General features: G+C 35.3%; 1 protein-coding gene across 1 annotated transcript; it reads left to right on the top strand.

Annotated features, from left to right (window-relative positions):
- The first annotated feature begins 1,266 nt into the window (after window positions 1–1,266).
- On the top strand, window positions 1,267–2,644 carry LOC110870073. Its single transcript, XM_022119272.1, has 3 exons — window positions 1,267–1,755; window positions 1,847–1,949; window positions 2,082–2,644. The coding sequence occupies exons 1-3, from the start codon at window positions 1,267–1,269 to the stop codon at window positions 2,642–2,644; spliced, it is 1,155 nt and encodes a 384-aa protein (XP_021974964.1).
- The last annotated feature ends 9,549 nt before the right edge of the window (window positions 2,645–12,193 follow it).

Genomic DNA, 12,193 nt, shown 5'->3' with positions numbered 1-12,193 from the left:
TTTAAACATTTTTTTATATTTGTTTTTTTTGATTTTTTATTAAAAATGTTTCTACATATATTTATAAGAAAAAAGCGTCGAAAAAAATTTAGAAAAAAAATAATTTTTAACAAGTTAAATATAATTTTTAAGAGTGTTGCCCGTTTCCTCACTTTTTTAGTGTTCCCAAATGAACCACATTTATTGCAAGAACCGCAAGAACCAATGTGAACACAACAAAATAAACCCACTACACCTAAAAAAATCTAACCCCCCCCCCAAAAAAAAATACCTATGTCACACCCCAACCAATGGCGGAATCATCGGAGTGGGACGAAGAAAGATTGCTCATCACACATAACGCTAATTGTGACAATAGAATTAAAATAAATTGATTCATTCATAACAAAATGTTACAATACATGGAACTTGAAATACAACATGTTCAATACAAGAAAACAATACAACAAACAAGTAAGAAAGTTATACAACGTATTATAACCTAAAACGTCTATATATGTGTCTAGGCATTATCACTACTTCAGTTTCATAGCATAGTCATCATCAACCTGTAACATGTTAAAAAGTATAGTTCAATACAAATATGTATTGGCGAGTATACAGGTTTTCATACATAGCATAAAAAGATATGTTTTAAACAATTCCACATGGCAATGCTATTGATACAAGATAAACAATAAACTCGGCATGTGTTCGACTAATCAAACCAAAGATGAAACGTAATAAGCTCTTAACATAACCCAAATTTTACAGGCGGTGCGCTAATCCTATAGCGCTATATATGTCAAGGATGGGCTCATACGAAGTTAATGATAAGTCTAACACAAAACGTATAACCCCAAGTTTAATGTATCAAGTATGCAAGCATGTATAAGAAATGTTTGTGCATTTATGAATAAAGTTTAAGTGTAAGTTTCATAGATAAACTTGTTACACCCCAAAAAGGTGGTAAACGAAAAGGGGGTTCAAGTATACTCACTTGTTGCGAAGAAACGTCCATGAGAATTACCACACGGGTATAAGAGGTTAATCCAAAAGTAGCAAAGAACCCTAAAATAAAATAACCAAAATGCTAAGCGAATGGAACGATAAGAAAATGAGACTAGTGATTCGAGTTCTTGATTGGAGGACTTTGGAGTAAAGGCAATATTAAATATGTAAGGTTGTTCTAATCTACAAGTATATATACTTACAATGATTTATATATTTAAAAAAATAATTTTGATTAGTGATGTTATTTAAAGTAGAAATAAAAATAATAACAAAATGGTTATAAGCGACCATTGCCCTCTTCTGTTAACTTTAGCTGATGTTAATTTTGGCCCAAAGCCTTTTAAATGGTTCAATTCATGGCTAGAAAGAGATGGTTGTGAAAATGTGGTTAGGGGCGCTTGGGAGAAAAGTATTGATTCGGGGGCTTCAGATGTGACGTTTCAAAGGAAGTTACTTGCTGTTAGGAGGGATTTGAAGGAGTGGTGGAATAAAGTGGGTAAAAAAGAAGATAAAGATATTAATTTTCTTAAACAAGACATTGCGGAGTTAGAGAGGTGTACGGAGGAGCGGGGTCTTGAGGAGGAGGAAATATGGGTTTGGGAGGAGAGTAAAAAGGATCTGGAGAATCTTATGTGGTTTAAAAATCGGGATTTGCATCAAAAGGCGAGAGTTAAATGGGCTTTGTCGAGGGATGAGAATTCGGCTTTCTTTCATAGATGTATTAAAGGAAGAAAGGCATCTAATGCCATTCCGGGGTTGCTTGTTAAAAAGGGGTTGGGTCTCCATTTATAGAAATCTTTTTAAAGAAAATTATTTGCATAGACCTAGTTTTGTGTGTGATAATTTGAAACAGGTCCCCACGGAGAAGGTAGATGAATTGATGGCGCCTTTTACTAAAGAAGAGATCAAAGAGGCAGCTTTTGATTGCGGTGCTGACAAGACGCCGGGCCCGGATGGTTTTAATTTCAGATTTATTACGCATTTTTTGAGGAGGATTTCGTGAGGATTTTTAACGGATTTTTTTGAGTCGGGTACTATCAGCAAAGAATGCAGCACTTCTTTTATCACGTTAATTGCAAAAACTAAAGTGCTGGTGGGATTAAAAGATTACAGGCCGATCAATCTTATTGGAGTTATTAGCAAGATTATTTCCAAGGTCATTGCAGCGCGAATTAAAAAGGTGATTGGGAAGGTGATTTCTAATTCTCAATCAGCTTTCATAAAGGAAAGATTTATTTTAGATGGGCCTTTAGTCCTTAACGAAATCATTGGATGGGTTAAGAAAAACAGAACACAAGTTTTTCTCCTGAAAATTGATTTCGAAAAGGCCTACGACAACGTGAATTGGGAGTTTTTACTCTCAATTATTAGTCAGATGGGGTTCCCCTCGAGATGGTGTATGTGGGTTAAAGGTATTCTCCAGTCGGCTAGATCAGCGGTGCTTGTTAATGGGTCTCCTACTTTTGAGTTCCAATGTCATAAGGGTCCGAGACAAGGAGACCCATTATCTCCATTTTTATTTCTTATAGTTATGGAGGCTTTGGCTTGTATGATTTCTAAAGCGTGTAGAATTGGTGAATTTGAAGGGGTTAGAATTTATAATGGAGGGTCAATTGTTTCTCATACGTTGTATGCGGACGACGCTTTATAATGGATAATTAAGTTTGAGTTATTAAGATGGGTTTATTTAATTTTTATCAGACTTCTTTTTTATTTTAAGGAATTGGGTTTATCTGGATAAGTAAGTTTAAGTTATTAAGATGGGTTTATTTAATTTTTAGCCCACTTCTTTTTTATTTTAAGGAAACAACTAAGGATCTTGACATCTTGAATAATATTTTAAGGACTTTCACTTCTTTTAATTTATCTTGTTTTACGGGTCTTGTTTCATGTGATAAGGGCGCCTATGGTTTCTATTGTTTTAAGACTGGGGGTGGGGAGGGGTTTGGGCCGGGGTATTGTTCGACACGTGTAAGATATAGGCTCCATCAGTCTATACTTAAAAAAGTGGGGTATGGGAGTGGCATGACCAGACCGACATGGGATGCCATGTGGTTTTTTTTATTTAATGTTGACAATTATACAAAAAATACAACTTGTATTAATTTAAAAACATAGTTACATAAAACACAATCCTAAAATATAAAAAGAACCTACTTATTAAATCCTAAAAAAACTTATTAAATCCTATAAAAAAATAAAAAAAATTACAAAGTCCTGTAAATATTAAAGTGGGGAACCCACTTAAACTCCGTATTCCCATCGTGCCTGTACTCGATATTCGCGATCTCCACTCGATCGTCGTAGGTAAAGTCGCTCGCAGGGACACGGTCGAAGCAAACTTTAACCGATCCAACCTCGGTTTGAGCTTAGGCCATTTGTGTTGACACGCGTTTAAGTTGTGACGCATGTTTCCGACGTGTTGTTGGTATTGTTGGAACGTTCGCCTCCAATACGCGGTTTGATCGCGTTGTAGGGTACGTTGGGCGTCCACAATCTATGTCACTAGTGCTATTTCCTCATCTTCGTTCCAATGCACCATTTTCGATTTTTGGTTTGGGTTTGGTGGAAAAAGAACGGGAAAAAATGTAATTGTTGGTTTGGGCTTGGGTGAGTATTTATAGGTAAAAATGTATTTTTTGTTTTTTTAAATTTGAGTTACCATATCTAACCACCACCCCCAACGGATACTCCAAACGGCTAGATCGAACCAGCCAATCAAAGCCAACCATGTCACACTCCCCCCCCCCCCCCCGGCTCAATCCCCACGCCAGCAGGGTAACACCATAGCCAACACTAACCCGGTGTGGTCTAGCCAGCATTTTTGACGTCACCCCAACTCACGCCCCACACCCCATGGTCTAACAATATTCCATCTAAACTTACCAGTATTGTGCATGTTTGAGTGTCCCATTATATTTATTTATTTATTTATTTATTGTCTATTATTTATTTATATTTATTTAGGAAATTGCCAAAATCATCAATCAGGTTTTGGCTTATTTGTCAGTTTCATACAAAAACAACTTTTATTTACGATATTTCTCTTCACTTTTGGCACTTTTTCCATTTCCATTCAAACCTTTAACCTAGTTAAAAAGTATCGTTTAATCAGGGACGACTTTGGCGATTGATGTTTATTTGGCTTTTCACATAAATATATTGAAAACAATTACTTTAATTAATATAAAACAAATTTATAGTATGTTAATATAAAAAAATTAAATAACACACATATATATATATATATATATATATTTATATACATATATATATATATATCCATTGGGAATAGCCTAATGGTGTTGGTGAGTTAGATAAGGTGTAGAATAGGTGGAGGTCATGGGTTCAATCCTCATGGCATGCAAGTTTAGCCATTCAAAAAAAACATATATATATATATATATATATATATATATGAGAAAGTATAATGTACAAAAAGACTTATCCTACATTATCATACGCGACAGAGTTATAACGTGCGTAATTAGTATCCCATGCGTGATTATCACTTTTTTTTGATCAACATAACTTGCGTAATTAAGCTCCCATGCGTGATTAGGTCAAAAAAATTGATCCCATGCGTGATTAATTGCTCCCATGCGTGATTAACTGGCTCCCATGCGTGATTAACTGATCCATGCGTGATTTTTGGCCTGATCCAAGGGTTACGTGCGTCGCGTACATTTTGTACGATAAGCCTTTTTGTATGTTAACCTTTCCCTATATATATATATATATGTATGTATATATATATATATATATATATATATATATATATATATATATATATATATATATATATATATATATATATATATAGGGGGGATCGCTAAAATAAAAACCACTTCTAGTTGTAAAAACCATGAGAACCACTTTATGGCCCTTAGATCAACTAGATGGATGGATGTGATTAAAAGTAGTTAATATTAATATTAAAAGATTTTTGTCTTATTATGTCTTTAATATTATAATCCAAAAGGGTATTTATGTAAAATAACTCTATTTTGTCTTTTTATATATATTAATTTTAAATTACCTTTTTTGTCATATTCATTAATTACTTTTTATTACTTTTATTTTTTAAACATAATTTTTTTATTAAAAACATTTTTAAATTCAGATTTTTTTTAAAAGATTTTTATACTTTTTACAATTTAAGTTTTACATTAAACTTTTTACGTTTTTTTGACGCGCCGTTTTTAACGCCGTTTTTTAATGCGCCGTTTTCTTTTACGCGCCGTTTTTTTTACGCGCCGTTTTTTACGCGCCGTTTTTCACGCGCCGTTTTTTACGCACCGTTTTTGCGCGCCGTTTTTTAAGGCGTCGTTTTTCTCAATCGGCTTTTTTAACACGCCATTTCTAACGCGCCGTTTTTTAACGCGCCGTTTTTTAACGCGCCGTTTTTAACGCGCCGCTTTTTAACGCCGTTTTTTAACGCGCCGTTTTTTTAACGCGCCGTTTTTTAACGCGCCGTTTTTAATGCGCCGTTCTCAATCGGCGTTTTTTTAAACGCGCCGTTTTTAACGCATCGATTTTTTAACGTCGTTTTTTAACGCGCCGTTTTTTAACGCGCCGATTTTACGCGCCGTTTTTTAAAGGCGTCGTTTTTCAAACTCGGCGTTTTTTAACGCGCCGTTTTTTAAGTCGTCGTTTTTCTCAATCGGCGTTTTTTTAATGCGCGGTTTTTTACACGTTTTTTACGCGCCGTTTTTCCGAAGTTTTTTAACGCGCCGTTTTTTTCAAGCGTCGTTTTTTTAAACGCGCCGTTTTTCAACGTTTTTTAACGCGCCAAATTTTTTACACGCTTTTTACACGCCGTTTTAACGCGCCGTTTTCCGAAGTTTTTTAATGCGCCGTTTTTTTGAAGTTTTTTAACGCGCCGTTTTGCCGAAGTTTTTTAACGCGCCGTTTTTTCAAGCGTCGTTTTTTTAAAACGCGCCGTTTCTCCACGTTTTTTAATGCGTCGCTTTTTTACACGCCGTTTTAAACGCGCCGTTTTTTCACTTTTTTAACGCGCCCCTTTTTGTACACTTTTTACGTTTTGCGTTAAAAATTTAAACTTTTTACGTTTTACGTAAAAGTTTTTACGTTTTACGTTAAACTTTTTACGTTTTACGTAAAACTTTTTACGTTTTACGAAAAACTTTTTACGTTTTACGTTTACGTAAAACTTTTTACGTTTTACGTAAAACTTTTTACGTTTTACGAAAAACTTACGAAAAAAATTTACGAAAAAAATTTACGAAAAACTTTTTACGTTTTACGTAAAACTTACGAAAAAATTTACGTAACACTTTTTACGCTTCACGTTTTTACGTTTAACGATAAAACGTTTACGGTTTACGTTAACAAGTTTACGGTTTAATTTTTTTTACAAAAACGTTTTTACGCAAAACCGAACGCAACAGAAAATCGCCGTTTTTTTTACGTTTTAACGCGCCGTTTTTTACGTTTTACGTTAAAATTTTTACGTTTTAACGCGCCGTTTTTTTACGTTTTACGTCAAAAAAGTTTACGTTTTACGATAAAAAAGTTTTACGTCAAAAAGTTTACGTTTTACGTTAAAAAGTTTACGTTTTACGTCAAAAAGTTTACGTTTACGTCAAAAAAGTTTACGTTTTACGCCCCGTTGTCGCGCGTCGTTTTACGTTTTACATAGAAGTTTACATTTTTACGTTTTACGTTTAAAGTTTATGTTTTACGTTCTACAAGGTATATCAATTTTTTTTTTACGTTTTACGTTAAAAAGTTTTTACATAAAAGTTTTCGTTTTACGTTTTACGTTAAAAAGGTTAGATTTTACGTTTTACTTTAAAAAGTTTACGGTTTACGTTTTACGTTTTATGTCAAAAAGTTTACGTTTTACGTTAAAACGTTTACGTTTTACGTTTTACGTTTTACGTTTTACGTTAAAACGTTTACGTTTTACGTTTTACGTTAAAACGTTTACGTTTTACGTTTTACGTTAAAATAAGTTTCCTCTGTTTTTGGACAATCCTGACAACTAAGTGTCGATTTATTTTTTAAAATACAACAATAAACCAATCACAATTATCAATATATATAGTTTTCGTCGAAATGTCAAAACATAACAAATTTCTAATCCAGTCGGTTCGAGCTCGGATCGCGTATAACTAAAAATCTATAACTATATAAACAAGATTGTCGCCTTGTTTAAATTGTTACCGAGTATGGTTTTGACCGTGGTTAACTGCTGTTGACCGGCGGTGAAGTGAGATTAGCTTTGACCGAGACCCGAAACCACACCCGAACCGCGGCTGACCAGCTTTGACCGAGACCCGAACCGCGGCTGACCAGCTTTAACCGAGGCCCGAAACCGAGCCGACAAAATCTGAAGTAAACTCGAACCTAACCCGAACCAAAACTCAAACCACATCAGAATCACAGAGTGAATCAATTCATCAACAACAAGGGTTATCAAAATGTTGATGTTAAAACTGCTTAACAATCTCAGTAGCAAATTTTGAACTTGTTGAATACTCAATAGTCAATACTAGGTAAACAAATAGCTATTGCTGTGAGCAGTTACAATTTTCAAACCTGTGTGAAGTGCTATAAACATGTTATCTCAACCAAACCTACTATTTACTGCCAAATGCTAAATTAAAAATAATAGCAACTGCGAACTGATCTGAATTTTGGACTTAAATCTACATACATGAACTGGGACTATAAAATGCTAACAATTTGGGGATGATACTACTTACAATTGTCGACGGTATCTTCATCACCTCTACTGCAGTCGTCACCCGTCGTTCATCGTCATTCCCCCGGTCATCTTCTCCGATGGCCATCGTTCACCGCCGACCACTTCCATTCTAGAGGTATTGGTCGAGCTCGATTCGCGTAGTCTAAAACTAAAAATAACTATATCATTCTAAAACTAATTTTCGCGTCGTTAACTTTACCTGGTCGCGTGTGGACTGCTTTTGACGATCTTTGACTAGCGTTTGACCTGTTGACCCGACAGTTGACTGCCGTTGACTAGGATTTGACCAGTTGACTTTCGTTACTGACTTTGACCGTGTCGCGAACCCGAACCACCCAAAACTGATCCGGACCGTAATCTGAACCAACCTCCAATTGATTGTTGTTGACCGAACCGAAACCCGACTTGAACCAATTTTTTTTCTTTGACCAGGTCTGACCATCTCGAGCCTAACCAAATCTGACCAATATGGAACACAGTTGACCTGATTCACGAATCTGACCCGAAAGTGAAAGGGGGTTACCGGAGAATTCGTCGAAGAACAAGCATAGGCCGCCGCCACTGCCGTCGGGAAGATCCACCGAACCAAGCACCACCACTGGTGAACTAATACTTGAATCTGAGTCTGACCGAATCGAAACAAAGACGACTGAATCGAAACTGACCTGAAGTAAAATCAAACTTAGACGAGACTGAACCGACTGACCTGAGCCGCCACTGCCGTCGGGAAGATCCACCGAACCAAGCACCACCATCTTCATCGACACCATGAGATGAGAAGAAGTAACCCAACTGAGTTTCAGGTTTGTCGACTGATTCAAATTTTTGCATCTGGGTTTTTTTTAGTTCCACCATCCCCATCACCGTCTTCCGCCTCCGACCACTACCTCCCACCAACGTCTTCCCCAACAACACCCCCCACCACCAACTGAGATGATAATGATCATCATCGACATCGTCTGTCATCGTCACCGATCATCATCATCGTCATCGCTCACGGCGGCGCCGTCACCGGGAATCGCCACCGGCCTCCGCCGTCTTTCTCCTTCTCTCCGAACTCCTTCTCCGTTTCCCTTTCTCTCTCATCAAATCTCTCTGGAGACTGTTTGCTTAGCTTCAAAGAAACAAATATAGAAACAAAGAAAGAAAGTTGGGGAAGAAAGAAGGGTTAAGAAGAGAGAGAGAAAAAGGATGGGTTGCAGGTTCAAATCGGGAGAGAGATGGATGAGATTTAAATTTTGATGAGAGAGGAGATCTGTAAATCTTTTAAATGGCAGCTCCCTATATATATATATATATATATATATATATATATATAGGGGATCGCTAAAATGAAAACCACCTCTAGTTGTAAGAACCATGAGAACCACTTTATGGCCCTTAGATCAACTAGATGGATGGATGTGATTAAAACTAGTTAATATTAATATTAAAAGTTTTTTGTCTTATTATGTCTTTAATATTATAATCCAAAAGGGTATTTAAGTAAAATGACTCTATTTTGTCTTTTTATATATATTAATAATAAATTACCTTTTTTGTCCTATTCATTAATTACTTTTTATTACTTTTATTTTTTAAACATAATTTCTTTATTAAAAACATTTTTAAATTCAGATTTTTTTTAAAAGATTTTTATACTTTTTACAATTTAAGTTTTACGTTAAACTTTTTACGTTTTTTTGACGCGCCGTTTTTAACGCGCCGTTTTGATTACGCGCCGTTTTTCAAGCGTAACGCGCCGCTTTAACGCTGTTTTTTAACGCGCCGTTTTTTAACGCCGTTTTTCACGCGCCGTTTTTCACGCGCCGTTTTTACGCGCCGTTTTTTAAGGCGTCGTTTTTTACGCGCCGTTTTTTACGCGCCGTTTTTTACGCGCCGTTTTTTACGCGCCGTTTTTACGCGCCGTTTTTTTAAGGCGTCGTTTTTCTCAATCGGCGTTTTTTTAACGCGCCGTTTTTTAAGGCGTCGTTTTTCTCAATCGTCGTTTTTTTAACGCGCCGTTTTTTACACGTTTTTTACGCGCCGTTTTTCCGAAGTTTTTTAACGGGCCGGTTTTTACGCGTTTTTACGCGCCGTTTTTTTCAAGCGTTGTTTTTTTAAACGCGCCGTTTTTCCACGTTTTTTAACGCGCCAAATTTTTTACACGCCGTTTTAACGCGCCGTTTTTCCGAAGCTTTTTAATGCGCCGTTTTTTTGAAGTTTTTTAAAAGATTTATACTTTTTACAATTTAAGTTTTATGTTAAACTTTTTACGTTTTTTTGACGCGCCGTTTTTAACGCCGTTTTTTAACGCGCCGTTTTTTTACGCGCCGTTTTTCAAGCGTAACGCGCCGTTTTAACGCTGTTTTTTAACGCCGTTTTTTAACGCGCCGTTTTTTAAGGCGTCTTTTTTCTCAATCGGCGTTTTTTAACGCGCCGTTTTTTACACGTTTTTTACGTGCCGTTTTTCCGAAGCTTTTTAACGTGCCGTTTTTTACGCGTTTTTAATCGCCGTTTTTTTCAAGCGTCGTTTTTTAAACGCGCCGTTTTTTACACGTTTTTTAACGCGACAAATTTTTTACACGCTTTTTACACGCCGTTTTAACGCGCCGTTTTTCCGAAGTTTTTTAATGCGCCGTTTTTTTGAAGTTTTTTAATGCGCCGTTTTTCCGAAGTTTTTTAACGCGCCGTTTTTTTACGCGCCGTTTTTTCAAGCGTCGTTTTTTTAAAAACGCGCCGTTTTTCCACGTTTTTTAACGCGCCGTTTTCTTTTTTCACTTTTTTAACGCGCCCTTTTTGTACACTTTTTACGTTTGCGTTAAAAATTTAAACTTTTTACGTTTTACGTAAAAGTTTTTACGTTTTACGTTAAACTTTTTACGTTTTACGTTTTACGTAAAACTTTTTAGATTTTACGTTAAAAATTTAAACTTTTTACGTTTTACGTAAAAGTTTTTACGTTTTACGTTAAAATTTTTACGTTTTACGTTAAACTTTTTACGTTTTACGTTTTACGTAAAACATTTTACGTTTTACGAAAAACTTTTGACGTTTTACGCGCTCTATGTGGGTCCGCCCATGTGCACGCCGTTTTTGCGCGCCAGTCTTTTATTTTACGTTTTTTTCAACGCGACGTTTTTTTACCGAACGTTTTATGCGCTGTTTTTTTACGCCCCGTTTTTTTACGAGCGTTTTTTTACGGAACATAAAAAGTTTTACGTTAACGTTTTTTACGTTTTACGCGCCGGTTTTTTACGTTAACGTTTTTTTTACGTTTTACGCGCCGGTTTTTTACGTTTTACCTAAAACTTTTTATGTTTTACTAATTTTTTTTTACGTTTTACGTAAAACTTTTTACGTTTTACGTAAAGCTTTTTACGTTTTACGTTAAAACTTTTTACTTTTTACGTTTAACGTTTTACGTAGAACTTTGTATTTTTTACGTTTTGCGCTTTACGTTTAAACTTTTTACGTTTTACGTTTTACGTAAAACTTTTACGATTTACGTTTTACGTAAAACTTTTTACGATTTACGTTTTACGTAAAACTTTTTACGATTTACGTTTTACGTTTTACGTGTTAATTTTTACGTTTTAGGTTAAAAGTTTAAAAAGTTTACGTTTTACGTTAAAAAGTTTACGTTTAACGTTTTACGTTAAAAAGTTTACGTTTTACGTTTTACGTTAAAAAGTTTACGTTTTAAGCGTGGTTTTTACGGCACGTTTTACGCCCCTGTTTTTACGCTCCGTTTTTTCGACGGTCTTTTACGCGCCGTTTTTTACGTTTTACGTTAAAAGGTTTTTACATAAATGTTTACGTTTTACATTTTTGCGCTAAAAAGTTTACATTTTACGTTTTAGGTTAAAAGTTTAAAAAGTTTACGTTTTACGTTTTCTGTTAAAAAGTTTACGTTTTATGTTTTACGTTAAAAAATTTACATTTTACATTTTACATTTTACGTTAAAAAGTTTACGTTTTTACGTTTTACATTAAAAAATTACATTTTACGTTAAAAAAGTTTACGTTTTACGTTAAAAAGTTTTCCGGTTTAAACTTTTGTTTACAAAAACTTTTTTACACAAAACGAACCCACCCATAAATCACAACTCGGTAGGTGTCTCGGATAGAGTTAACTTATAATCATCGACTGCAAAAAAATATGAAAAACCCAACAACAAAAAGGTGTCTCGGACCTCCGGCACAATGTTTTTAGCCGAATATTAATTCTGCGAATCAACAAACATCAATACTGATTATCGATACAAACAGAACAATGAACACCTTAACTCGAAGTAGATTCATAAATCTCAGATCTGTATCTTCCGGCACCATCTCCCCACCAACCACCTGCCCCACCACCGACTTCCGCCACCTCCCACCACCTCCCACCAAACAACTGAATAGCCCTTTTATAAATCACTTCATATCTAGAAAAAATGGCTAATTTGTTTTCAAAAAACTGAATAATATTTTAAGGTTATAGGC

This window comes from Helianthus annuus, chromosome 8 (assembly GCF_002127325.2).
Source record: "Helianthus annuus cultivar XRQ/B chromosome 8, HanXRQr2.0-SUNRISE, whole genome shotgun sequence".
NCBI lineage: Eukaryota > Viridiplantae > Streptophyta > Magnoliopsida > Asterales > Asteraceae > Helianthus > Helianthus annuus.
The sequence above is the reverse complement of the archived record's forward strand: the minus strand, read 5'-3'. Positions and strand labels throughout refer to the sequence as shown.

What these genes read in the sequence shown, in the direction of transcription:
- LOC110870073 (XM_022119272.1), top strand. Translation starts at nt 1,267, where the DNA reads ATGGTTATAAGCGACCATTGCCCTCTTCTGTTAACTTTAGCTGATGTT. An exon ending in ATGCCATTCCGGGGTTGCTT is followed by an intron (nt 1,756 to 1,846) that starts GTTAAAAAGGGG and finishes AATTTGAAACAG; the next exon opens with GTCCCCACGGAGAAGGTAGA. An exon ending in CAAGACGCCGGGCCCGGATG is followed by an intron (nt 1,950 to 2,081) that starts GTTTTAATTTCA and finishes CAAAAACTAAAG; the next exon opens with TGCTGGTGGGATTAAAAGAT.